This window comes from Canis lupus, chromosome 8 (genome assembly GCF_003254725.2).
Source record: "Canis lupus dingo isolate Sandy chromosome 8, ASM325472v2, whole genome shotgun sequence".
Classification (NCBI taxonomy): domain Eukaryota; kingdom Metazoa; phylum Chordata; class Mammalia; order Carnivora; family Canidae; genus Canis; species Canis lupus.
The window spans coordinates 15722958-15750921 of record NC_064250.1 but is presented as its reverse complement, the minus strand read 5'-3'; the positions used below and the strand labels follow the sequence as shown (position 1 = coordinate 15750921).

At 37.3% G+C, this 27964-nt stretch overlaps 2 protein-coding genes and 1 pseudogene across 12 annotated transcripts in view; 2 read left to right on the top strand and 1 right to left on the bottom strand.

The window, feature by feature from the left end:
- MIPOL1 (mirror-image polydactyly 1) overlaps positions 1–7916 on the bottom strand; it is a 326942-nt gene extending 319026 nt beyond the window's left edge. For both annotated transcript variants that reach the window (XM_025443782.3, XM_025443777.3), the window contains exon 1: positions 7556–7916. The gene's annotated coding sequence lies outside the window, so the exon portion shown is untranslated. The remainder of the gene's footprint in view (positions 1–7555) is intronic.
- LOC118355476 (tigger transposable element-derived protein 1-like) lies at positions 407–5444 on the top strand (annotated as a pseudogene).
- A 23-nt stretch (positions 7917–7939) lies between the features above and the next one.
- Positions 7940–27964, top strand: part of SLC25A21 (solute carrier family 25 member 21) — a 470013-nt gene continuing 449988 nt past the window's right edge. For 2 of the 10 annotated variants that reach the window (XM_025443796.3, XM_049113064.1), the window contains exon 1: positions 7946–8674. In XM_025443796.3, coding sequence (XP_025299581.1) covers positions 8605–8674 — 70 coding nt within the window. In that variant the 5' untranslated portion in view covers positions 7946–8604. Of the gene's footprint in view, positions 8675–19977; positions 20099–27964 lie in introns of all 10 variants that reach the window. The other 8 variants (XM_025443800.3, XM_049113067.1, XM_049113063.1 and 5 more) reach the window with 8 other exon arrangements.

The following is a 27964-nucleotide window of genomic DNA, read 5'->3' as shown; positions in this document are numbered from 1 at the left end:
GATGCCTACTTTACTCCATCTGCAGGCATACTTCATTTTGCTGCACTTGCTTTATTGCATTTCACAGATAGTGTGTTTTTTACAAATTGAAGATTTGTGGCAATTCTATGTCAAGTAAATATATCAGTGTTATTTTCCCAGCAGCATTTGCTCATTTTGTGTCTCTGTCACATTTTGGTAATTCTTGGAATATTTCAAACTTTTTCATTATTTGTTATTTAGATCTGCGATCAGTGATCTTTGATGTAATTATTTTGGGGGCATGATGAACCATGCCCATATATGACAACAAACGTAATAAAGGTATGCATTCTGATTAGTCCACCAACCAGCCATTCTTCCGTCTCTATCCCTCTCCCTAGGCATCCCTGTTTCCTGAAACACAATATTGAAATTATACCAATTACTAACTCTACAATGTCCTCTAAGTGTTCACGTGAAAGGAGGAGTCACATGTCTCTCACCTTAAATCAAAAACTAGAGATGATTGAGCTCAGTGAGGAAGGCATGTTGAACAGACAACATAAGCTGAAAGCTGGGGTTCTAGAGCCAGACAGCCAAGTTGTGAATACAAAGAAAAAGTTCTTGAAAGAAATTAAAAGTTCTACTCCAGTGAACACATGAACAAGAAAGAAAAGCAGTCTTATTGCTGAAATAGAGGAAATTTTAGTGGTCTGGGTAGATTACAACAGACACAACATTCCCTTAAACCAAACCCTAATCCAGAACAAGGCCCTAAACTCTCTTCAGTTCTGTGAAGGCTGAGAGAGGTGAGGAAGCTTCAGTACAAAATCTTGAAGTATAATAATCCATCTCCATAACAAAAGTATAAAGTGAAGCAGCAAGATATCCAGAAGATCAACTAATTAATGAAGGTGGCTACACTAAACAACAGATTTTCTTTGCAGTTGAAACAGCCTTCTATTGGAAGAAGATGCCTTCTAGGACTTTCACAGCTATAAGTCAATGCCTGGCTTCAAAAGCTTCCAAAAACAGGCTGAATTTCTTAAGGTCTAATGAAGCTACTGACTTTAAGTTGAAGCCAATGCTCACTTACCATTCTAAAGTTTGTAGGGCTCTTAAGAATTATGCTAACTCTACTCTGCCTGTGCTTTTAAATGTAACAACAGTCTGGATGAAAGTACATCTGGTTATAACATGATATACTGAATATATTTTAAGCCCTCTGTTGAGACCTACTGCTCAGAAAAAAAGAATGTCTTTCAAAATATTACTGTTCATTGACAATGCACCTGGTTGCTTAAGAGCTCTGATAGAGATGTACAATGTGATTAATGTTGTTTTCATGCCTAGCACAACATTCATTCCTCAGCCCACAGATGAAGGAGTATTTTTAACTTTCAAGTCTTATTATTTAAGAAATACATTTCGTAAGGCTCTAGCAGCCATAAGTAGTGATTCTTTGATGGATCTGGGCAACGTAATTTGAAAACCTCTTGGAAAGTATTCACCATTTTAGGTGTCATTAAGACTATTTGTGATTCATGGGAAGAGGTTAAAATATCAACATTAAAAGGAGCTTGGAAGAAGTTGATTACAACCTTAACTGATGATGTTGAAGGATTTAAGGCCTCAGTGAATGAAGTAACTAGAGATGTGGTAGAAATATCAAGAAAACTAGAATTAGAAGTAGAGCCTGAAGATGTGACTGACTTGCTATAATCGCATGATCAAACTATAACAGATAAGTTACTTATGGATACAAAAAAAGTGACTCCTTGAGTTACTAGGAGTAGATCCCATCTACTCCTAGTCAATATACTGTGAGAATTGTTGGGATGAAAACAAAGGATTTAGAATGTGACACAAGGGACGCCTGGGTGGCTCAGCAGTTGAGCTTCTGCCTTCAGCTCAGATCGGTGATCCCAGGGTCCCGGGATCGAGTCCCACATCAGCCTCCCTGCATGGAGCCTGCTTCTCCCTCTGCCTGTGTCTCTGCCTCTCTCTTTCTCTGTCTCATAATAAATAAATAAAATATTTTTTTAAAAAAAAGAATGTGGGATCCCTGGGTGGCGCAGCGGTTTGGCGCCTGCCTTTGGCCCAGGGCGTGATCCTGGAGACCTGGGATCGAATCCCACGTCGGGCTCCCGGTGCATGGAGCCTGCTTCTCCCTCTGCCTGTGTCTCTGCCTCTCTCTCTCTCTCTCTCTCTCTCTCTCACTGTGTGCCTATCATAAATAAATAAAAATTTAAAAATAAATAAATAAAAATTAAAAAAAGAATGTGACACAAACTTAGTTAATAAAGTAGTGGTAGGTTTTGAGAGGCTTGACTCCAATCCTGAAAGAAAATTGGCTGTATGTACAATGCTATCAAAGAACTTTGCATGCTACAGAGAAATCAGTTATGAAAGGAAGAGTAAATGGATGTGGCAAATAACATTGTCTTAAACTTTAAAAGATCGCCATAGCCACCTGCAGCAACCACCACCCTGATCAGTCAGTAGCCATTAACACTGAGGCAAGACCCTCCACCAACAAAATATTACTTGCTGAAAGCATACATGATGCTTGGCATTTTTAGCAATAAAGTATTTTTTAATGAAGGTATGTACATTGTTTTTTTAGACATAATGCTATTGCACATTTAATAGACTACAGTATAACGTAAACCTAACTTTTATATGTACTGGGTAACAAAAAATTCATTTGACTTTATTGTGTTGGTCTGGAAATGAACCCACAATATCTCAGTGGTATGGCCATACAAAAATTAACTCAGAATTGACCAACAACCTAAATAAAGAGCTAAAACTATAAAATATAGGATTAAATCTTTTTTACCTTGAATTTGGCAGTGGTTCTTAGTTTGACACCAAAAGCATAAGCAACAAAAAAGATAGATAAACTGGATTTCACCAAAATTAAAAACTTTTGTGCATCAAAGGACATTATAAAGACAACTCACAGAACAGGAGAAACATGGGCAAATAATATATCTGATAAGAGTTTAATATCCAGAATATATAAAGAACTTGTACAACACAGTAACAAAGACAATCCAGTAAAAAATGAGCAATAGACTTAAAAAGGTATTTCTCCAAAGAATATATACAAATAGCTACAAGCAATACAAATCGCTACAAGCATGTGAAAAAGATGGCCAACTTCATTGGTCATTGAGGAAATGCAAATTAAAGCCACAATATGTGATATCACCTTCCTCACATAGACTAAGATGGCTATATTTTTTATTAAAAAAAAAAAGGAAAACAAGTTTGGGAGGAATGTGGAGAAATAGGAAGGCTTATACATTTTTTTGGATATGTAGTACAGTACAGCCACTGTTAGGGTGCCTGGATGGCTCAGTCCATTAAGGGTCCAATTCTTGATTTCACCTCAGGTCATGATCTCAGGGTTGTGGGATTGAGCCCCACATAGAATCTGCTTAAGATTCTCCCTCTCCCTCTCCCTCTGTCTTGCCCACTTCAGTCCCCTAAACTGTCAAATAAGGAATTGATTAAAGCCTCTTTTAAGTTCGTCATAATCTATTCTAAAAAGTTAAAATAGGCTTCACTTATATGAGTTCTTTTACTTAAACCAGTGATTCTCCACTAAGGACACTGTTGCTCTCCAGGGAACATTTAACAATGTCTGGAGACATTTCTGGTTGTCACAACTGGGGATGGAGTTGCCACTGGCAGCTAATGGGTAGAGGCTTGGGATGCTGCTAAATATCCTTCATTGCACAGCACAGCGTCTCACAACAAAGAGTTAATTATCTGACCCAAAATGTTAAGGTGCCATTGTTGAGATACCTTGACTTAATAAACCGAAAATTCTCAGCATTTATACATATGCAATTTGTGACACCAAAGTTAGTGCTTTTCTCACTTCAAATATATAAAATTCCTGATCCAGCTTACCAATTCATTGTTTACCAAGCCAAGGATACAACAAGCTATTTACTCTGAATAATTTTACATTATGATTTTTATGTATGGGTAGAAAAGCTAGCGATTGTAGAACATATGTTCATATGTAGAACATAACTACATAGCTAGCGATTCAGAAAGAGGCCTCCTAATTACATATTTTATAAATATATTTTATATTTAATTATATATTAGGTTCAAATAATACTTCAGTCAAATACTCAATGTGACTTTAGGCAAGTTACTTAACTTCTGTGCCAGTATAAGATGAGGACAAAAATATCTTTGTCACAGGGATATTGTGATTGAAATAATGGGTTACAAAACACTTAGCCCATTGCCTGGTATAACATAAGCAATAGATGAAGGTTGTCATTATTCCAATTTGCTAGGTAGACTGAATATGGCTGGATAGTTGCAGGTTGCTCTTTACTTTTCTGGAATCTCCTTGATTTCTCCCTCCCCAGTTCTCTTTTAATTTCTTCTAATTTGCTGTGAACCAAGCTACCTTTTTAGAATTGGGTCTGAAACTAGTCCTAAGTGAAAGCCTGGGAAGCTCCTAGGAGCAAATTGTATCTTGACTGCTTAGAATCTTTAACTTCTAGATTCCCAACTATGTCCCAAATAACAGAATTCTGTTATATAAATGACCTCTAAATGTTGAAAAAAGCTTCCTAATATTTTGTTCACACTATCCAGGAAAATCCTTTGGAATTTAGACATGCTCTGTTAGATGATGGGAAAATCTAATGCACCAGAACCTAAAATCTGTCCTAAAAACTAACATGATGCCTTAGTATTTGTAAGTTAGAAGACATTGAGAGTTTAAAGCAGTGATAATCAGACCCACAAACTTTAAAGCATGAGTCTTTCACTTGCAAATAGCATTTCTTCAATACTTCTAATACTTCTGTAAACGAATACTATGGGATAATAGATCTCTTGAATAGCTCAAGAGTTATAATCTCTTTTGTCCAAGAATTTTTTAAAAAAAGATTTCATTTATTTATTCATGAGAGACACAGACAGAGGGGCAGAGACCTAGGCAGAGGGAGAAGCAGGCTCCTTACAGGGAGCCCGACTTGATCCCAGGACCCTGGAATCACACCCCGAGCTGAAGGCAGATGCCCAACCGCAGAGCCACCCAAGTGTCCCTGTCCATCAAGATTTTGTGTCCATAAGCCACTCTTTCCAACTTTCTACCCTATTCCATGGATAGACTCCATGTATACCAAGTTCTGCATTTGTGTGTCTGTGTTTTGACCCCGAAATAGAAGTCTATGGGCCTAGAGTGGCTATGTATTTTTCAGCAAACAGGTATTTTAAAATGTGGGTGCAGTCATAGTATGTGTACCACAGAGTTACTCTGCAACTTCTAGTTAGACGCTAATGAAGTATATTTTAAATTTGAGAATTTTTTTTCAAAATGAGTAAATATTGTCATTTTAAAATAAACTGAGCTCATATAAGAGGGAAAATAAATTTTATCTTGTTCAAGCCACTATTATTGTAGTCTTGAACATTAGCTTATCCAATGGCCCAATACAAAAGCTTTATTTCAAAAAGACACTGAACAAATTTTCAGATATTTAAGTCCAGTGAGGATTTTAAGGCTCCAGGCAGTTTAGTTTCTAGCCATTCTGCAAACTGATAGATGAGTCAATACTTTAATTATGTAATTCCCAACCAAGATCGGCTAAATAATCTATAACTTAAAAATATAAGCTTGGGGTGCCTGGGTGGTACAGTTGGTTAAACATCCGACTTTGGTTTCAGCTCAGGTCATCATCTGAGGCTCATGAGATCCAGCCCTGCATCAGTCTGTGTGCTCAGAGAGGAGTCTGCTTAAGACTCCTTCTCCCTCTCCACCCTCACCACCCTCCTCGCTGCCCCCCATCTATGGGCTCTCTTTTTCATAAATCAATCAAGCTATCTATCTATCTTTAAAAAATAAAATCAAAATATAAGCTTGATACTGTAGCAGTTTTGCTCTAGCATCAGGACATTACAGCATCATATAAAATAATAATAGAAAGAGAATGTGATAGATTAAATCTAGGGTATCTGAAATAGTAGGCCAAATAAATTTTACCTTCTTTTTTTTCTCAGTGCTAAACCTCCCAGCATTCCAATACTGGCCACAGGCAAATTCGGCTGCAGATTAAGAGATATAGCTAATAATCAGAGCTCTCAGCAGTGGGTATTTGTTGACCATGGATGGACATTAGCAGACTCCCAAGCTCTAGAATATAGTTATATCTAGACCCTATCTCTTCAACTATTCTACAGGTGTAGGACTAGATTACATGTGGTAACAGGCCTTGTTTTTGTTTTTTTTTCTTACTCAATAACATCAGTTCTAGCCTAAAAAGATTAAAAATAGGTAGCAATTTTCTAACAGGGTATTTGGAACTCTGTCTGGAAGGGTCTTCTCACTGAATCTACCTAGGTGCTGAGAGACTGAGGTCTTTGTGAGACCACAAACCTGCACCCACCTCCTTGGGATAAGATATTCAGAGATTAAGGTACTTGTGGAATTGATTAAAAGTATCTTTATACTGATCCAATGGGAGAGGGAGGAAGGCTATCTTTAAATCTTGACCTAAAAGTGTTATTGTATTTCCTGAAATAATCTAGGGAAGACAAAATTTTACTTAATACTAAATTAACACAAATTGCAATATGGTGGGATTTCCTCCATGAGCTTATATGCTCCATCAGGGATTTTAAGTGTTACATTGCCAGCACATAGGAAAGTGCTGATGCTTAGTCAACTTTCAATGAATGAATGCAGAATTTGGTTCAGTGCGTGCCTTCGGGTTTAAAAGTTGCAACCTTTTATTTTTAACTTTAAAAAATTCTCCATTTATATATATGAATAAGTGAAATTAATTTGGAGGCTATTTAATTATTTAATTATTTTAGGTTTTGCTGTGAGAGAATGTAGTTTGGCCTGTGGCTAGTATTTAAATCTACAATCCCAATGCATTTAGAAGAGAGAATCCTGGAATCAAATCCCAGCAATATTATTAGCTCATGGTGTGATCCTGGGAAACTCAGTTTCCTCATCGGAAAATGAGGGAAAGGTTTTCTATGAGCTCTGCAATTGTGATTTTAGTGCTTGGTATAGAATAGGTTCTCAATATTTGTTGAATATGTGATTCTATGTTGCACTCAAGACTTCATATTTAATTAGTAGACTGAAACATTCCTCAAAAGCTTTTACTTTAGCTAACCAGCAAAAATTTCTGAAAACTATTCCTTGGTAAACATTTTAAGCTTAGTCATTTTAATCAAATATTTAATCAAATATGAGAGAAAATTTATCTTGCATATCTGATCCATAAGCACCAAGTGTATCTAATTCCTTACTTTCGACAATTTTACCAGTCAGATATCATTATTACCAGGTTTTCCCAGCTCAGCCTCAGAAATAAAAACAAAATATGAAATTACGGTATTTTGCACATTCAATTGGAAAGCACATAAAGTCTTAACCATATTACATTCCTGATATTCAACTGTTTCTGGCTTTCAAAATTGGCAATTCTCTATGGTTCAAACTGAATAGATTTAGTATTAAATACAATGTTTAAGAAATAGTATGACAATAGCGGTTCCAAATCCTCTCATTCTAGCTTTTACTGGTATCGTCTCCTACCTGTTAGGGGTGTGGCAGGTATTCTTCTAAAATTTCATAATATTGTGTCTCTTCTACGTAGCATTTGTAACTTATGGTTTAAAAATAGTATAAATATTTATGTTGTTCCAAATATCCGAAAGGGCTAGTATGAATAATTAAATGTTTCATAGAAAAAATATACTGATAGTTCCCTATATTGCTTGATTACTTAGGTCTGTGGTTCACAAACTTTAACGCTCTTAACAATCACTGGAGACCTTACTAAAATGCGGGTTTCTGAGCCCTGTATCCAGAGATTCTGATTCAGTGGATAGGCGTGGGGCCACGAATCTGCCTTCTTAGGAACTCTCACATTACGTTGACGTTGCTGGATCTTAAGATCATACGTGGAGAAGCACTACTGACCTCGGGTACTGAAGAGACTTTTTTGTAACAAGGCCTCTTCTTTCGTTTTTCTCAGTAAATAAAACTCAAGTCGATGAGGTATGATACATTCTCTCAGGCCCAAACCATTTCTTCGCAAAATACTACATTAACTTAATTGAAAGATAATTGTAACTTGGCCTGGCTTCTAGAACCCACAATTTCAGGATCCACCTGTCCGTTCTTTAGGGCCTCCCGGAGCGCTGGCCTGCCAAGGAGGGCAAGGGTCGCCCCGGCGCCGCCGCGAGGCCAGGGGCGCCTCTTCAGAGCGTTATCAGCGGCGGCGCGTGGGCCTGACGAACTGCAGGAGGCTCCCGATAGGGAAGCGCTTGGGCGCCAAGCTGGGAGACCAAACCCTACCACCGCGGGCGGCCAGACCGACCCCGTCCGCGAGGCCTTTCTCCGCCGAGGCCCTTCTTGGCGCCCAGGGGGCCTAGCGGCGGCGACAGAAAGCCCTGAAGGGGAGCCGCGGGCAGGTTCGCACCCGCCGGAGATCACGCACTGTGAGCCTGCGCCCTGAGCCGCCACCTCCGGGCGGCCGCCGGGCTGCCGCCTCCCCAGGAGCCGCCGGCGCCAGGACCAGCAGCAGCTCTTGCAGGCCGGCGAGCTCGCCCGCTCCGCTCCGCCGCCCCGGGCTTTCGAAGATGTCCGCCCAGCCCAATGCTGGCTTCGCGAGAGAGGCTTCTCGCCAGATCCTGGCCGGTGGTTCCGCTGGTAAGGCCGCCCCGCCGCGGGTCCCGGAACTTTCCTCAGAGGGGCCTCCCCACTGCAGTTTCTCCGCGGAACTGCACGCTGCGGTCGTACGCGGAGCGGGAGGCCGGGAGCGGGCGGGCGGGCGCCGGGGGCCGGGGTCGGGTCGCCCCCGCCCCCGCGCCCGCCGGTGCCCCGCCCCCCGGGCCTCGAGCCTGGAGCGCGAGCGAGGCTGCCCCAAGGCCTGCCCCCGGGAGGAGGCCTGGGTGCGTCGCTGGCTACCGCACTAGGAACGGGCCCGCGTCCGTCAGACTTCGCTTTGCTCTCAGTCGTGGCCTTTTTCTTCTGGGTACTTGTTCCGTACCTCCTGCCTCCCTCCTCAAAGTGCAGACCTCGGGACGCCGCGGGTCTTCCCCTTGCAGACTGTGCTTGCTTCGGGCCCTTCGTGTCTCCAATAGGCATATTAAAATTAAAGGCTGGGGTCCCTGGGTGGCGCAGCGGTTTGGCGCCTGCCTTTGGCCCAGGGCGCGATCCTGGAGACGCGGGATCGAATCCCACGTCGGGCTCCCGGTGCATGGAGCCTGCTTCTCCCTCTGCCTGTGTCTCTGCCTCTCTCTCTCTCTCTGTGACTATCACAAATAAAAAAAAAAAAAAAAAAAAAAAATTAAAGGCATACGTGAGCACACAGAAACGCCTTTGGTGTGAGGCGCTCACCTTAATATATGGAGAGTTGTGCTGTCGGAAAAAAAAAAAAACCTTCAGAAAAAATTTGTTATAAATAGTTATAAATATAAAAATTTGTGGCAACAGTTACCAAGGGTGGCTAGGGAAAGTTACTAACCCAGGAGATTATGTTGTGTGAATGTGTGTTAGAGATATTTTAAAATATAAATTATGAAGAAAAAAAAAATAAAATAAAATATAAATTATGAGTTGATGGAGAACTTAATTTTTCATGACTGTGATGCATTTTCATTATAAATGTATAATTACTGTTATTCACTTATCACCATAAAACTTTTTTTTTTTTTTATAAATGTAGGTATTCTCTTAATAAGTTATACTGTGGTAACTCTAGTAAATCATTTTAAGAGAGTGACTAGATGTCTAGTGTTTAACATTGACAAGTAAAATTTATTTTCAAACAAACTTGGACTTTTTATAAATGTCTATTATAAATTGTGCCTGGTTATCACTATGTCATGAACTACTTGATTCTCAGGAGTACCACATAAAGCCAGATGTATCAATTACAGTCCGTACATTTTACTAAAGATATTTCATTAATATGGCAATGGAGGCATTCATGTCTTATATGTGACTGTGCTTTGCCCAGCCATAATTATGTTAGTGGCCCCACTGTCTATCTTTTTAGTTGTTTTCCAGTAATGATGATGAATTTTCACCAATTTACTCACCATTTTGGTCAAATTCCATAATGTCCAAGACTCTGCCAGCTGTCCCTGACTTAGCTGATTCAGAGTCCATGACCCTGATAAAAGAAAACTTAGCTGTCCCAATAGGAGAATAAAGCTAATTGGTAAACATCCTAGCCTATGACTAATGATCCAGAAGCATCTGTAATTGGCTTAGATGAGCCTACTCTATGGTAAGCACAGCTAAATTCAAGGGATGTTAAGAGTAGATCAAATTGTAATCCTGCTTACACTATTTTGTTGGATAATAAGTATTTGGCACAAATATAATGTATGATTCCATCATGCTCTTACAGTTGTAATTAATATGAATGAAAATTAGTATATTTCTAAGGTGAATTAAACGTAGCATAGTTGATTTATATATTTAGTACTATGGAATTATTGATACATGATGAGAATAATTAGAAAAGGAATCATGTGTTCTACTTGGACAATAACATTTTCATAAAATTTTGTATTTATTGGACTTCAGTAAATGCATACAAATCATATTACTTATATTAGGTCAAGGGCCAGAAAGAAATTAATATATGAGAGGTAGAATTTTAATAGAGAAAACACATTTGATTCTCTTGTGTTGGAGTTCTGATTACTGATAATACTTTTAAATGCAATGCAACACATCTATGTGTGTATTATATGACCTTTTGAGGGTAAAGGTTAAAAATACATCCTGGGCTTTCTTAAGGGGAAGAAAAAATCTGGAGAAGTTTACTGGAGAAATACCACGGTATCATAGAATTCAAGGTCTTGATATGTTCCTGGAAGAGACTGGAGGAGCCAGAGCACTGAAGGGAACTCAGAAAGTGTACTCTTGCCATCTCTTACCTTTCTTCACTTTGTCAAATGGGTTAAGCATTTCCAAGGCAACAGGGTGGTGGTTAATAATAGGGTCACAAGTAATTCTAATATGGTTGTTAGGACGGCTTGCCATACTTCCATGGATTTGCCTGGTAAGGAGTAAACATGACCAAATGGATTCAGACAGCTAATTACTTAAAAAGACAGGAAAAGCAAGTCATTATGGTGTCAGTTCCCTGTCCCCTATTCCATAAACAACACAAAACTGAAGAGGCCAAATGATACATGGTGTAAGCAGTGGGTCACTCTGCTGTAGCTTTCTCTAAGTGGAAGCGAGGTGGAAAGTCTTGTGTTCAACTGAAACTAGGGAGATAGATGAGAAATGGCCTTCTGATAAGATAATGGGAGAAACCGCTTCTCAGCTCTTCCCCACCAGTCTGCTTATCTTCCCTTAGGGCAGAGGAAATCACAGGGCATCCTGCCAAGACTTGGGTCAGACTGTGGCCTAGCCTTGCCTATAGGGTTATATGGAGATGTGCGAGGTTGTCAGCATGCCAGCATATGGTGCCCTCCTGGTGCCTTTCTCAGTTTTTTTTTCATACAATTGACTGCTGTTTTCTGCTCTTCCATCCATGTGACAGAGTGTGGTTCCTAATGGCTCTTGAATTTACCTGCTCTTGATTTCTGTTCTGTAGAGACAATGAGAGACTGACTTGCTTTTTTTTTTTTTTTTTTTCCAAGTGCTGTGTAAAATCCTGGGAAAGACTCAAGATAATCCGGTTTTGGACAGGGGCATACCTCTGCACCACTGCCGTTTGTAGCCACTGCCCATGTGTATGGGTGGGAATTTCAGGGGAGATTTATTTTCTGGAGAAGCCAGATACATCATGAGATGGGCAATAGACGTCTTTCATAAAGATGTATGTCTGTCTTTCATTAAAAGATGTTTTGTGATATTTGTATTTAAAAGACCAAAGGAGGACACCTGGGTGGCTCAGTTGGTTAAACGTCTGCCTTCGCTCAGGTGGTGATCCTGAGGTCCTGGGATCAGGCTCTTTGCTCAGTGGGGAGCATGCTTCTCCCTCTTCCTCTGAAGCTCCCCCTGCTTGTTCTCTCTCTCTGTGTGTCTCAAATAAATAAAATATTAAAAATAAATAAATAAAAGACCAAAGAGATTGATGTGCTGACAGTTGCTTGGACATTATACATCTAAAGACTGGCTTTGAGCTTGTAGCTATAGCTAATATATAAAGCTATTTTTACCAATGGCAACCTTGTTTTACATGATGAAAGCTGTGCTCAAGACAAGTCAATATGAATTGAAGTTTTACAGAATAGGTTTCTAGTTTGTATTTTCAGCTTCAAGCAATCCCATAAGATTCACAATAGAAGCCAATGATGAGAGCTTCAGGAAGATCAGCAAGGCCAAACACTAGCAGGAGGATTAAGGATGAGAATAAGAGACCATTGTATTACATCCTTGGTGCTCAAAGTATGGCCTGTGGATTAACAGCAGCAGGCTCCTGGTAGCTTGTAGTTTGTTAGAAGTGTAGGATCTCAGGCACCACTCCAGACCCGCCCTATCAGAATCTGCCATATAGGAGGGACTCTAAGTCATTGGTCTGCACTTTCCCATTTTAGAAGCACTGTATTATTATTATTGTTATTTATTTATTTATTTGACAGAGAGAGAGCACAAGCAGGGAGAGCAGCAGGCAGAGGGAGAGAAGCAGGCTCCCCACAGAGCAGGGAGCCTGATGGGGGGAGGCTCAATCCTAGGACTCTGGTATCATGACTTGAACCAAAGGCAGACACTTAACTGACTGAGCCACGGAAGTGCCTCAGAAGCATTGTATTAGAAGACCATGGAGAAAAGAGATTTTATAGAGGGGAAACCAGATTGGCAGAGGGTCACAGGTTAAAACTGGCAGAAGAGAGAAGAATGAATTCTGTACACCTCATTATGTACTCCCAATTTAGCCGTCAGTCTTATTTTCCTTTTCTCTCCTACACATGCCACTCAGTTTCTACCGAATAGATCTGTTCACCATACTTGGTTGTTACCTTACCTTTCCACTTTAGTTCACAATGCCTGGATTTTTTTCCTCATATTTTCTCTACCTATTGAAATCCTGTCTATTTTCTGCATGAATGTTTCGCAGATGGCCTCTACAGCCTCATCCAGCTTAACGTTCTCCTTAACATGCTAATGGCTCAAATAATAAAAATAACGAACATTCATTGAGTAAATACTAAATGCTAGACTCAGGTCTAAGCTTTACATGTATCAGCATGTTTAATCCTCATCACAACTCCAGGGTGAAGAAACTGATGCACAGAGGGCCTAATTAATTTGCCTATGGTTGCACAAGCATGCAGCCATTGCTGTAGGAGATCAGAATAGCAGAGGGACTAGGAGGATATTATTTCCATTGTCAGACATTTTTAGAATCTGGAGAGATCAAATCAAGTCTACTATCCCTTATTATTTCTATATCTCTTATTAGTTTACATCTCTTAAAAGAGCTCTTTTATCTACAAATAAAATTCTTCTAGAGTTTCTGCTAAATAATATGTTTCTTTTTCTAAATAATTTCATGTGTATGGATGCAAGATTAGCTTTTAACCAAAAGAAAATTATCAATCCATTCAGGGCCTAAATGTGCAGTTGGGCAGGTAGTATACTGAAAAATGGCTCTGGCCACTGGAACAAGTGGGAACTGAAATTTAGCCCATGCTGATTCATAATTCATGTATCCTAGAGTAGAGATATAGCCACCTGAGGGAGAAAGGATATCATTTTCTGTTTCTCACAATGACCAAAGGGATTGGTGTAGCCTGACAGCAATATTGACAGAATTCCCCCAAACTCGCTAGAGCTCCCAAGGTCCCTAGGTCTCAGTATTTTACATCATTATCCTTTAGAGCACCGGGAAGTTTCCCTAAGATGCACATCTCTTCCTCGAAGCCAAGAACTTAGCTTTGCCTCAAGATCGTCCCATTCTCCTTAATAACCGGTTTGGCTTCTTCCAAGTGTTTCCAAAGCTCATGGGGTTCTTATTTCCCATCTTATGTAGAAGCCTTGTAGGCCCACTCAGATGGTATTCTCCCCAAGTTCTCACTGGGCTTTTGCCTCTAACGTCAGAATTTTCCAGGGTCTCTGGCAGGTCCTCTTGGATCCCTGACAGACCGTGCTCTCACCAGAGCCTATCAGGGTGCCTCTGAGGCCCTGTCCACACTAAATTCCCTTGCACAGTGGCGTCTTTAGGACCTTCCTCCTCCTGTCTCCCAGAATCTTCTAATCATGTTCCCAGAAGTCTGCAAGTACCACTCAGAGAACTTCCTAGAGCATTTCCCCTCATTATATATCTCTTATGTGATCACTGTGCATGCAGGACACTGATTTATTTCCCAAAATTTCCAGGATCCTCTCTCTAGGTTCACCCTCATTTCTTGTCTCTGGTAGGCACACACCCCCATCACATCTCCAATCACAGTTTTTATTTTGTGTGTCTTCCTGGAGATATTTTAGTCAAATTATTTAGTTGGAGCATTCTGGAAACAAGTTTTCTGATTTTGCACTAGACACAGCTCCAGTACTTCATGCAGTTTGTTTCCTTTATCACCTTCAAGGGGTCAAATGAGAAAGTGAAATGAAAAACATTTTTTAGAGGAAAGAAACCTGGGATTCATGGGTAAGTCTTTGGGAAATTGACTATTGAGAGTACCGGTAAAATGTGCGTTATACTGATGGAAGAGAGTCAAAGCTTTCTACCTAAAAAGGTAACTAAAATGGTATTGGATAATTTCAAATCTTATTCTTTAAACTCCTGATCTTATATATCTTATGTATCTTTATTTTTACAAGATTTCTACCTTTTTTTTTTTTTTTTTTTGCTTTAACCCATAGTAGTTAAAATACAGTTAAAAGAAGTGCCATAGCAGGCAGTATGTATACTGGTAGTCCTCTAGACTTTAATTTGGGCTAAGTAATAAAAGAGTTGATGCTCCAGGGAGTAATCAAAGTTAAGATTTTGATCAAGGAAAAGTCTTTTTCAGAATGGGTGCAAAGAGGACACACATGTGATTTGTATAAATGGCACCTTTGGAACTTCAGGATTTGGGAAACTGCAATTGTTTGATAATAAATAGCAGGTTGTAGTGAAACAGGTGATCCTCTATGATACATCAAAGGGAGGCTGGAACCCATTATCTGGGTAATTAGGAAGGAAAAATTCTCCTTATTTTAACCATATAGAAGGAAGTAATTCTATTGCTCAAATTAATTATGAAATACCTTTAAAGGATGTGTTTAATTAAAATGTAGTCTTGTTTCTCTTTTTAAAAAAATTTTATTTAAATTCAATATAATTGACATATACTGTATTATTAGTTGCAGAGGTAGGATTTAGTAATTGTCAGCTGCATACAACACCCAATGCTCATTACTTCAAGTGACCTCCTTGATGCTCATCACCCGGTTACCCTATCCCCCTGCCTCCAGCAACCCTCAGTTTGTTACCTATAGTTAAGAGTCTCTTATGATTTTGTCTTCCCTGTTTTTCTTTTAAGATTTTATTTATTCATGAGAGACAGAGAGAAAGGCAGAGACATAGGCAGAGGGAGATGCAGGCCCCTCACAGGGAGACCGATGCGGGACTCGATCCCAAGACCCCAGGATCACGACCTGAGCCAAAGGCAGATGCCCAACTGCTGAGCCATCCAGGTGTCCCTATCTTGTCTCTTTTAAAGAAAATCTAGTTCTCAAAAATACAAATTTAAGAACAAAATATGAACGTGTAACCACATTTCAAAGGATTTCTTATTTTACTGTCTTTCACTGGAAAACATTTTAAAAGCGTTAAATATAACATGTGGGTACATGATTCAGTTGATATAAAAACATGAATCAACTTTAACACAACATTTTAGGTACATTATGTTAAACCAGTGCTTCCTCCTCTCCTTTGCCTCTGCGCTGCCTTCCCCTCCCAGACTTCAACATCTCAGATCACTGAGAACCTGGAATTTTAGGGAGAGCATAGTATATGCTCAGAAATGTATGTTGACTGTATTAATGAATAAATATCAGAAGCTTAAGCCACAGAATATATATTCTTAGAATCCTACTCTAAAGAGAGAAAAGTATGCTGAGGTTCAACCAATATTTGTAACAGTACTTTCCTTTAACAATATTTTCTTTTATTATCACCAATTAGTAAATGAAGTGAAAAAATTATCTTCTGGTCTAAATTGTCTGCCACCTTCTGAGTGAGAGGTCCATGATAACTTTCTAAATTTATGTGTCGTCTTTAGTTCCAGGGCCCCAAAATGAAAAGAGGTGCACAAATCATTTTGAAACATCTTTATGATTTAAGTAGGTGGCACGTTAAAAGAATAATAAATCAGATTAAGGAAATTCTATGAGATTCTTAATTGTTCTAGATTTTAATTGATTTTTCTGGCCAATTTCTTTTCCTTTTGGTTTTAAGTTATTATGTTTGTGTCAATTATTTCCATACTTTATTGTGATCATGGTTTATACACATTCTAAGTATTCTATTAAATCTGTATCTTTTGATCCCTTTTATTAGTTTGCTAGGGCTGACTGAACAATGTACCATGAACTGGATGGTGTAAAATAACAGGAATGTATTGTCTCACAGTTCTGGAGGTTAGAAGTCTGAAATCAAAGTAAAACCAGGAGGGCTGGTTCCTTCTGGAGGCAGCAAAGGAGAATTTGGTCCATGCTTCTCTCTTAGTTTCTGGTAGTTGGTAACAATCATTATGTTCTTTGACTGTCATTGCGTGGCTTTCTCTTCCTATTTGTCCAAATTTCCCTCTTTGTTATATGGATATCATTGAGTTAGGATTGAGTTAGGGCCCATTACCGTCTGGTATGACCTCACTTTCACTTGATTATACCTGGAAAGACCCTATTTCTGAATAAGGTCACATACCAGGGTTTAGGGCCTGAACATATCTTTTTTGGAAGACATAGTTTAACCCACAGAGAATCATGTTGTGATTCTCAAGTTTGTGTTCCATATCTCAAGCTATGGTCCTGTGTCTCTCTTCCTTTCTTTGGAAGCCTTTGTGAAAAGTTCATTACTTGGTTTCCAACCTACTATAATTGGCATATCTGTCTTTACCTTTCTGCTCAAACTGTTAATGACTGGTTTTCATTTTTAATTTTACCTATCTTTGTAAAATTTCACATCTCTGACCAATTTTTCTCCTTAAAGTTGTCTTTACTGATGATTGTTACTCTTCTCTTCATGTCCAGTCACTTCTTTACTGTTTCCTTTGCTGGTTCCTCTTCTTCCCTTTCCTCAAAAATTGGCATTCTTCAGGGTTCTAAGTTCTCTGCTCCATATAATCTTACCTCCCTGAGCAAGCCCATCTGTTCTGTGGCTTTAATATTATTCATTTGCAGGTAATTCCCCATCTATATTTCCAACTTCTCTGTGTCCTACAGATACAGATTTCTAACTCATACAGTAGAAATAACATGGGGTCAAGAGTTATGTGGATTCTTAGTGATTTTTAAACATTTTTAACATTTCAGAGGTAAATTTTGAAACTCCTATCAGGCCATCAAATACTATTTTTTCTGTTGTATCATTGTACTAATCCTTATTTTGAGTTGTCTTTCTCACTCATTCTTTTTGTTAACATAGCAAGTTGCAAGTGACCTTCTCTGGGTGTTTATTTGAGTTAAATGGATCCTCCCTAATTAGTCAATAATTATGACAAGACAAACAGGAAACAGTAAGATAAATCTTAAGTGCTCACATTAATTGAATGATAATTATGTATGAAGCACCTTACTTTGCTTAAATTATTGATATTAATTTGTAATTTCTTGAGGATGAAGAAAGTGAAGCTCAGAGAAATTAACTAACTTGCTCAAGGCCAGTGACAGAGCAGGAGCTCAAACTCTGTTCTCTTTGCCTTCAGAGCTTGTACTCCTACCCATTATCCCACTCATCCTCATAGTGTGCAAAATGAGAAATCAGGCAGCCCCAGACCTCTTTTCCTTCAGGCTGGGTTAAAATATTATGGCCGCTCTAGAAACTCGCTCATTGATGAACGATCAAGATCTGCCTTTGGTGCAACCAACCATTTCTTGTTTTTGCCAGACCTTTAAATGACAGCCATAGTACAAGTATAAAATAATCCGAATGACCCATCAGAGGACTCTGTCAGCATTGGCAGAGCTACCTCTTTTCTGTCATTCTCCACAGGCGATTGTTTAGGAATGAGTTGAGCCCCAATCCTTGGGTAATTGTTAAACGAACCTTATACAATCAGGTCAGATACCAGAATGACTCATTAGAATGAGAGCAACCCCACAGCAGACTGGGTGAGCTGGGCTGTGAAAAAGGAGAGAATTTAAGTTGCATGACATAGGTTTGTTTTGAACTTTTTCATTTGCATAAATCTGGCAGCTTTAGGTGAGACACAGGGCAAATTTATTGGAATGTCTGTAAAATCTAGAATGGACTATTACAGGGGGAATATAACTTTGGAGAAATAATAATGATATATATGTTTCAATACAAATGAATAACACCTAAAATAGAATTAAGCTTAAAAAGTTTTACATTGTGAGAGAGAAAAAGAGAGAGAATAAATGCCAATGAGGCTAATATTTCTTGAAAAATTATCAATGTTTATGGATCATTAAATGTATCAAAATCAGATTAATACAATTATGGGAAGTATTATTTTTGTTCTTATTGATGTGGCTGCTGTTATTATTATTCTTATTTGGAGAATGATTGTACAAATAAGTTAAAATACTTTGGAATAAATTACAGGTATCTCTCCAGAGATTCAATAATGAACAAAGTTATTTTAGAGCTTTTTTCTAAGACAATGCATTTAGTTGGCTACTGTATCATAGTGGACAGTCACATTTGAATAGAAGAATCACATTCTGTCCTTGTGCACCTATAGATGGCACTGTCTTCCCATAATTTTGTTGATTTGCTTAAAAATAGAGAAAAAAGGAAAAGCTTTCTGCAGACAGTTAGATGTAGAAGTGTGTTACCTTCTAATTAGATCCTACCACTGTAAAACATTTGAAACAGGTGCCTGGCATAGATCATAGAGAATTATACATTTGAAAAATGTAGATGCCTGGACTTTGGAATTAATTTTTTCATTTAATTATTCCTAACTGTGTATGGAAAAAAAAATTATGTGTATGAGTAAGAGAGGTAGGAGCAACTATTTTTATTGCTATAATATTTATTTTCTCTGTGGTGGTCTTGCTTTTGAATTTAGTTTTGAATCAAGCAAAAATTGTTGATAAGTTTTAGCATGAATGTCATATTCATTGCTTGTAGATCTTGGAGATTACCTTGTGGAAATGAAACTCCTACATTCCATAATTTTGTTTCTTTAAATTATCAGGGTTTGAATGTATATACACTAATAGTAAATTATAAGCTTCTATGAGCAAAATCTAGAGTGCCAAATGCATAGTTCTTTTTATTTATCTATCTAGGGTAGCCACTCAAAATGCTATTTCTTGTTTCAATATAATAGGCTTTTACATAATAAAGTGAGGGAGGTGTGTAGGGAATATATTTTCTTAAGTTCCAAACAGGATTTTTTTTTTTAAGGTAATACATACGTGTGTGGAATTAATGAAGTCCTTGCTACTGTAAATGAACTTCTAACCACAAGATGGCAGTGTAACTTGCCCATATTTTTTAAAACATTTTTTAGAAAAATGATTAGTAAATTAAACACATTATTTCTTTCCCTCTAAATGAGAAATGTATGCAACTATGAAATTTTAGGAAAATTATGAAGAAAATGAATTTTGAAGGTACTTAATATAAGAAGTACTAAAGACTCTTTAATGATTTATTTCGATTAGCAGGGGCTTTTTTTGGTGGAGCTAAGAAAACATTTATTTCATATTCTTTTAAGTTGAAAGTAGAAATATGATCATATAAAAGTTCAAAATCATATCAATAACTTTTTTTTACAAAGCGATATAGTCTCATGTTTGCCTGATAAGGCATCAAGGAAGAATAAGACTTCTTCTGTTTCCTTCATGTTTTTGTAAAGATCTGCATTGGCGCATGACTTCTTTTCAGCACACATACATTGGAGATTAGAAGGTCAACAAAGAAGCAAAGAAGGGAAAGAAAAGAAAGAATAGCAGAGATACTGGCACCTAAGTTATATGGTAAGAAAGCAGTGATGATGGTGTCTATGTGACCCTTGCTGAATTTATATATTCTATACTTTAAAAATGATCATTTGTCCATTCAATAGGGGCTTTTAAATAGGCATTATCCAGTATTGTTTATATTTATAATGTTTTATTGATATGTTTATATACTGTGTGGTATTGTTTTACTCTACATGGATGCTTTTTCACAATTACTTTAGTTTTTGTGTATGTGATTAATTTAAAAGATTATACTGGATTTAATTCATGTTTTTTAAGTCTTTCAAAGAGTGAGTCCCTTTTAGGTAGAAACCAAGACTTACACAGTGCTTAAAATATGGTATCTATGCAGTAAATCTATTTTTATTCAAATTGCATTTGCCACAATGATACAATTCTCTTGAGACATATTTTGCTTATGTTCCCCTGCTTGATCAGCCATAAATGTGGCAGAGACAAAGAAAATATCTTCTATTTTAGAAGCCAAGTGCTTTGAACTCATTCATTGCATCTTATTTTGCTTATAGTGGAGGGAATGTTCCATGTAGAAGTGATAATTTCTCAGAGCTGCACTGAAAATAAAACTTTTATTTTTTGATCTAAGGTATATGAGAATGCTAAACAATGTGATTTGCTTCCTATAATGGAATATTTGACATATAATCAATATATGATTCAGTTTCTGCTTGTGAGCAACTATACACAAATATTTTGTATTGTAAATTTAAAAAGGAGGTCTATTACTTTTCATTATTCGCGTAAGTTAGAAATAGATGGCAAATTTTTTGTGGGTAAGTTAAAATTTTGAAAAAATGACTCACATTTACCATGTATAGGAAAAACATATTAGACATAAGAAAAAAACATACAAGACATAAGAAAAACAAAATGCAGTTACCATCTGTGAGAAAAAATATAGTTTCATGTAATGCTTAAATATGTATGTAGGTCGTGTTCCAAAAATCTGTAGGTTTAGGCTATTTGTTTGCAATCAGGGTGCATTTCCCCCTTAGAACAGTGTTATGTAATTTGTGGGTGAGCCACAAAACTATATATTTTTTAAACCCTAATAAGTGTGAAATACCACTAATAGGAGCTCTGAACGCTGGGGCATTTAGGATCCTTAAGCTCAAATAGAGGGTTCTGAACCCTTTTGAGATTAGCTTCCCTGGAGATTTCAAGAGCTCTAGGTAGAGTGGAGTGAGATTGAGATTCTCATATGCAGAGATAGCCTGCTAGCTTCTCCTTGGCAATGAACCAGGAGGGAAGGAGTGCCAGCAGGACCAGAAGGGCCATTTGAATGGGGCCTTACATTCACAAAGGACCTTATAACCTAAACTTTTGACATTTCTTTCAAATAAAGCTAGACACAGAGTCATTGTTTTTCTCATTGCAGTTGTGTGTGTTAGAAGCATTAATATGATATGTGATATGTAGGCATTTAAAATAAGCTACATTTTAATAACTGTTAGTTGGCATTTCTTTGCTTTTCAATATATTAAGAGTCTCAAAACATAGAAGAGTTTTATGTCAGTTTTAACTTCTGAAAGGCTCTCATCCTAAGGGAAAAGGGTAATGATTTCTAGAGGTTCTCACTCCAGTTGTTTCTGGCACATATTTGTGTCATAAATAGATGGATGGATGGATGCTGAATAGTCAGACAGCAGAAAAGGACCACAGGGGAAGTGTGAAGCAAACAACTACAATAAAGGAAGCATCAAGGTTGGAGTAGTTGGGAGTCGCAGTGGTTATTGGTATAAATAGGTTGTTATTAAAACTATTTCTACATTGGAAATAACAAAACTGTTTCTACATTGGAAAATATCTCTATTTTTTGTTATGATTCATGTGCTTTATATAAATTTGTGTATTCTTACATTTGAACATACATGAAAGAAGTCACGCTTTTAATGTATGTCTTATTAACATTGCATAGCTGTAAAATAACCATATATTAAAGTTTTAAAGAAATCCTAGTTTTTTTTTGTTTTATTGACCTGTAACAGTGACATGTTTATTTAAATGTAAGAATGCATATTAGTTGTTAACTAAAGCTGATATATAATAGTGACAGATATTAAAACATTTTCTTATTTCTGTCACTTGATGATAACCTCCCTGAGGATAAGAATCTTAGTCTGTTTGGTACCCAGCAATCTCCCTAGTGCCTAAAATAGAAAATGGCACAGGCTAGATACTCAATAAACATTTGTTGAAATGAATAGGTGACTGAATGAATGGTAAATTTATTTTGGCTCCCAATTTTGAATGTTAATTAATTTAAAAAATTCTAAACTTTTCAGCAAGATACTAGAATGTATGTTGCTTCCTAAATGATTTGAAGGAGTGGGTGCAATTTCCTCCATGCCCAACACATGTCATTGGTAGTGCTTACCTGCCATCAAATTCAGACATTACTGGAGGAACCATGCAGTGTCTAAAATGAACGATTCCATTTTATTCCTAGTAGTGGCAAAGGAAGAAAAAGGGATTCCAAAGGGTCCTACGTTTCCTGCCCCGATTGCCCTAAGAAGGAGTCAATCTTGTCAGGACTTTAATCCTATGTAGTCTAAGTTCCATTGATTCTGCAAACCTGGATCTTGACTGTGACCTGTTTTTTTCCCAGTACCTGGCTTCCCAGGAACGGTTATAAGAAGTATAGACTATTTTATTGTTGACTTGCTTACACTTGGGGATAGGTTAATTTTCCCAAGCTCAAAGTCTAGTGTGCTGGTTGTATTTTTTTCCAGTCATATATCATATATACAAAAATATGTGTACTTCACAAAATTATATGTATATATGAATATGAATACATACATATATGTGTGTATAGATATATATATATGTATATGTATTGATCTACCTACTTTTTGTTTTCAGATCTTTATTTTGGAATTACATCATTTTCCAAAACTAGTTATGTATATGGCAAACTTTTGAGTATACTGTGGGAGTTAAGCAATGAAATGGTTACAACTGAGATGATAAAGAAGAAAATAGGGTACTCCATCAAGAGGCATCCATGTTTTCCTAGTGAACTTTACCTTGTGAAGAGGTAATATAGGGAAGTAATGTACCATAGGGATTCTGATGCTTACTGACTAGCATTAAATCCCAGCTTTGATATTCATTAGATGTTGCGAAGGCAGTTTAACATTTCTGTGCTTTATCCATAGGATACATTGCAATCTACTTCATAAGGTTGTTAAAGGGTCAGATGAGTTGATACACGTAAAGGTTTATTATTGATATCCTTTGATATCATATTGGTAAGTTGATATCATTAAAGGCCTAGGATTTAGTAAGCACTCAGTAAATGTTAGTTATTAATGGAGAGTGAAAATATAAAAGTATTTAGGCATATTCCAAGCATTTCAAAAATATCCATAGGTGAATGACATTTTATATGAATATATGCAAACTATAATTATGTTCTATAATTTATAATGTAAACTGTATTTTTCTATTTACTTTCTAGAAACTTAACCTTATTTTGGGGTGGTAGAGTTTTGTTCTCAAAACTAGATATCATAACGGGATGAGCACTGGGTGTTATGCTGTATGTTGGCAAGTCAAACTCCAGTAAAAAAAATATACAAAAAAAAAAGAAAACAGTAAAAAATAAAATAAAATAGGGATCCCTGGGTGGCGCAGCGGTTTGGTGCCTGCCTTTGGCCCAGGGCGCGATCCTGGAGACCCGGGATCGAATCCCACGTCGGGCTCCCAGTGCATGGAGCCTGCTTCTCCCTCTGCCTGTGTCTCTGCCTCTCTCTCTCTCACTGTGTGCCTATCATAAATAAATAAAAATTAAAAAAAATAAAATAAAATAAAGTAAAACCTAGATATCAATAACATAATCTTATTTTTTGTCAGAAATTTTAAATTTTTATTCCCAAAATGGAGTCATTAGGTTTCATTTTCAGTATTCCATAGTGGGCCTATAGGAATGATTCTCAGTTCATATCCCAGTGGTCACCCTATCAAATAACTTGGGTCATTCTCTTCCCCCGAAACATACTTTTTTTTTTTTTTAAGAAAGAAGGGCATTTATATTTTTGTAGGTGTTGTATAATATTTATCATTCATAATAACTTTGGGAATCTTAAAATCACAAATTATTATTTGGAGCAAGTGCATTGAGTATTATTAATCAATATAAGTAGTAAAGGCATTTCCTTTAATGTGGTTATTTCCATATCCCATGCCAGGGAGAAAGAGACTGACCATCTGATTGACAACTGCTGATTTATATATTAACAGGGGTCTGTTAGTTCTTTTCCCAGGAATTGAAGGCAAAATTGTTACTCAAGTTGTTAATTAGCCATCTCTCCTTCTCTCCTTAGTTTCTGTATTTTTTCTAGTCTCTTAACTCCAAGGTTCAGTGTTCTCACTAAGGGGCCTATCCAGGGCTTCCCACCAAAGAACCCCATACCTTTCCAACTTTCATAAATAGTTTCCTAATCTGACTTTTTTAAAACTCTGATTTTGTCCTAGGAAAATTTTATTCTAGTAGCTAAATTGATAAATGTAGTTAATTGAACTTTATTACGTGGGATAGGCTTCAAACTGTGCCTTTTGGGCACAGAAAAAAAGTGTAAGTTGGGGGTAGGCCAATCGGGAAGGTTTTGAGCCACCTACAAAATGAACTGGCTTTGTCTGCTTCGTTACCCCAAATGTTGGAGAAAGCCCAACAGGTATCTTTCATGGAACCCCAAGTATCTGATTCTTGCTGCTAATACTTGGGGAATTATTAGTCAAATGCTTTCTCCTCTTTTCTCATCCTGCCTTCAATACACACACACACATACATACACACAGAGCACACAAATACTTTTTAGCTGGGCTTTAAGCAGCTATCCTATTATTTACATGTTGACATTATGTTTCTGTGTGTACAATTTTCTATTAAAATTATTTTTAAATTAATTCTTCTCAACATCCTTGAGTTTCTTAACTGTCTTGTATATACCAGGCCCTGTGATAAGTGTGGCTGGTCTGATTTTAGCCATGAGGAATTTTCAGCACAGAAGGAGTGGTAATATTTAACTGAGTCTATTTGCCAGAAGGCGGGTGCTTGGTTCACCAAGCTTCACTAAAATTTGATATTTTGCTTTTGCAAGCTGGTTAGAAGCATTGCATTAAAATACTGCCAAATTTTGTCCCTTTTTGTCCAAACTTTTTTAACTTGAAAAAGGAATTTCAGTGTGTAAAAATTTCCATTATAAGGCCACCTGTAAACTTAAAACAGTCAAACTGTTTTTTCAGCTGCTTGCAGCTCTGTTTCTCAACTGACTAATACTGACAGATAAAGATGGCTTTCCCCTGAGAAGGATTGTTTTGTTTGTGGTTATTCTGTCACTACCAGGAGGGACAGCTCCCCTGATCCGTAGGGAATGCAGAGATGCAGTTTACAGACAGAATCATATGCTGACTAGCAACTAAAAAATAATAGTCAAATAATGATTTCATTGTTCCTTCCTGTGTCCATGACGACTGAGAGGTATGCAGCTAGACCAGAACACTGCCTTGGGAGTGTTCTTTTCCTCCAATACTACTATTTTGAGAAAGTTAACAATTTATTCTGACAGTCAGGCTTGGGAGAAAAATTGGCATTTCCAATATCTTGCTAATTTTAGTGTTTTTGTATCCCGAAGCTAATTCTTCTGACACTTCTTCTGTTCACTAGCACTCTGACTTGCCTTTTTTAAACATCTGGTTTATGGCATAGTTTCTACCATGATGGTCGTCAGTGATGAAGAGTTCCTCCTCTGGAGTTGGACAGAACTGTCTTTACATTCTCTCTCGGCCAATTAACAGCGGTGGGACCTTGGGAGAGTTTCTTAATCTTTCTAATCTTCAGGTCCTTATTCATAAAGTAGGAATTAGTAACAGAATCTTTCTTCATAAGGTTGTTGCAAATTAATTGAGATAATGCACAGAGAGTGCTTAGCCTGCTTCTTGGCACAAGTAAGCACTCCATAAATTGATGGTTTGTTGCTGTTATTAGCAATCTCTTGTACAAGACTGTAAACTTCCAAAGCACTGGTTCTCAGCCTTGACTGCACATTAGAATAACCTGGGTAGTTTTAAAAGATCCTGATGCCAGGGCCATAGTCCAGATCAACTAAATCAGCATCTTCGGAGTTGGGCCCAGGATTTGGCATTTTTAAAGTGCTTCAGCTGATTCCAATGTGCAGCTGAGGTTGAGAAATACTGTCCCTGAAGGTGGGACTGTATTATATTAAAGCACTCAGACAAAAATGTATAAAAGTGACACATTGTACCTTGCAAGTTTTGTTACAAATATTTTAAATAACTGAAGAGGGCAAAGCCAATTTAGTGATTTTTCAAGGGGCCGCTTTTTATCAACATCATAGTAGAGCAAATACTAAGAGACATGGAAAATTGTAAAATATGTGGGAACCCACAGTTTCAATGTGAGAGTTATATAAGTTGAAACTATGCTATAGCAAAATTACTTTTATATTTTAGTGGCTTTTTTTTTTAAAAAAGGGAGATAATTGACAGTCATAAAGACAAATCTGTACTATTTTAACACAAAGATCAATATAATTCAAACACATCCCACTTAGTTCATATCCATGTTTGTTTGAATTTGAGGGAAAAACAATGGCAACATGAGAATACATGCTTTTATATTGCTTATGCTGAATCAGCATCCTTAGCCATTCATTATAGTGTTAAACTTTTTGGAATGGGAAGGTGAAGATCCAGGAAAAACTCAATTGTATTAACTATATAAGAAAACATGACTTTCTTCCTAGTAATCCAAAAGACATTAATTATTAATTTTCAAGATCTTACGATGTTAAAAAAATGAAAGTACTCTCACAGTGTCTTTTTCTCTATGTATACAGTTTTAACCTATGTATACTGTTGATGATCATTAAAACAATCACACTTGTTTACTACTGCTAGTTTTCCAGATAATTTTGTATGTATTTTTTTTTTTTCAATTCTCACAATACCTCTGTGAGGACACAGTTCAAGAATTAGCCTCATTTTATAGGAGGGAAAACTAAGGCAGTTTATTAGTAGGCAGTTTCAACTCAACTAGAGCAAAGATTCTTATTTTCTAGTCAGTCCTCTCATTAACTCATTCATGCATTTATCAAGCATTATCAAGCTGCAGATATGTGACAAATGGAGTTCTAGGCAATGGGTACCCAAGGCGAGTAAGACACACTTGTTGCCTTTAAAGAATTGTGTACACAGTGTCATGAGTGGACTTTGAAGTTCTTAGCCTGTGTCGACCAAGGTAGAATCCATGACCTGAAATTGCCATGGCCAAAGCTGTTAAGTCTTCCAAGACATAGGCAGGAAGAAGAAAAGAGGTAGTTCAGAAACCTATAATGATCATTTTCTACAGTTATATTTTGTAGCAGCCTACTAGATGCATGATCACCCTGGACATTAGTATCCCTTTCAGCTGAATTTTCTGGTGATTTCTGCCACAGGAGAGAATGCTATAGTATTTTTCTAAGAATATATTATTCTTATATATGCTTTAATTTGTTTTTCTCCAGCTTTTCAACAGCTAAAGTTCATTTTAGTACTGGCAGAAACTTTTGAAGATTAAGCATTTTTGTTTATTTTTAATGCTAATTCATCTCAAGTAGTTAACTGGTAGTAGTAATCCTGTTGCTGAATTTAAAATACCCACACTTACTAGACACAAATTAAATTCTACAGTAAGATACAGAGTTTAAGCTTAATTAAACTCTCCTCAAAATACATCTAATTTTTGCTGATTGTAAAGTCTTGGAGTAAAGTTATTGCCCTAACTGTCTTTTATAATTAGCCATATTCATATTATTTAAAGCATAAAGCAGGAGTCAGCTAAATGGATAGAACCAT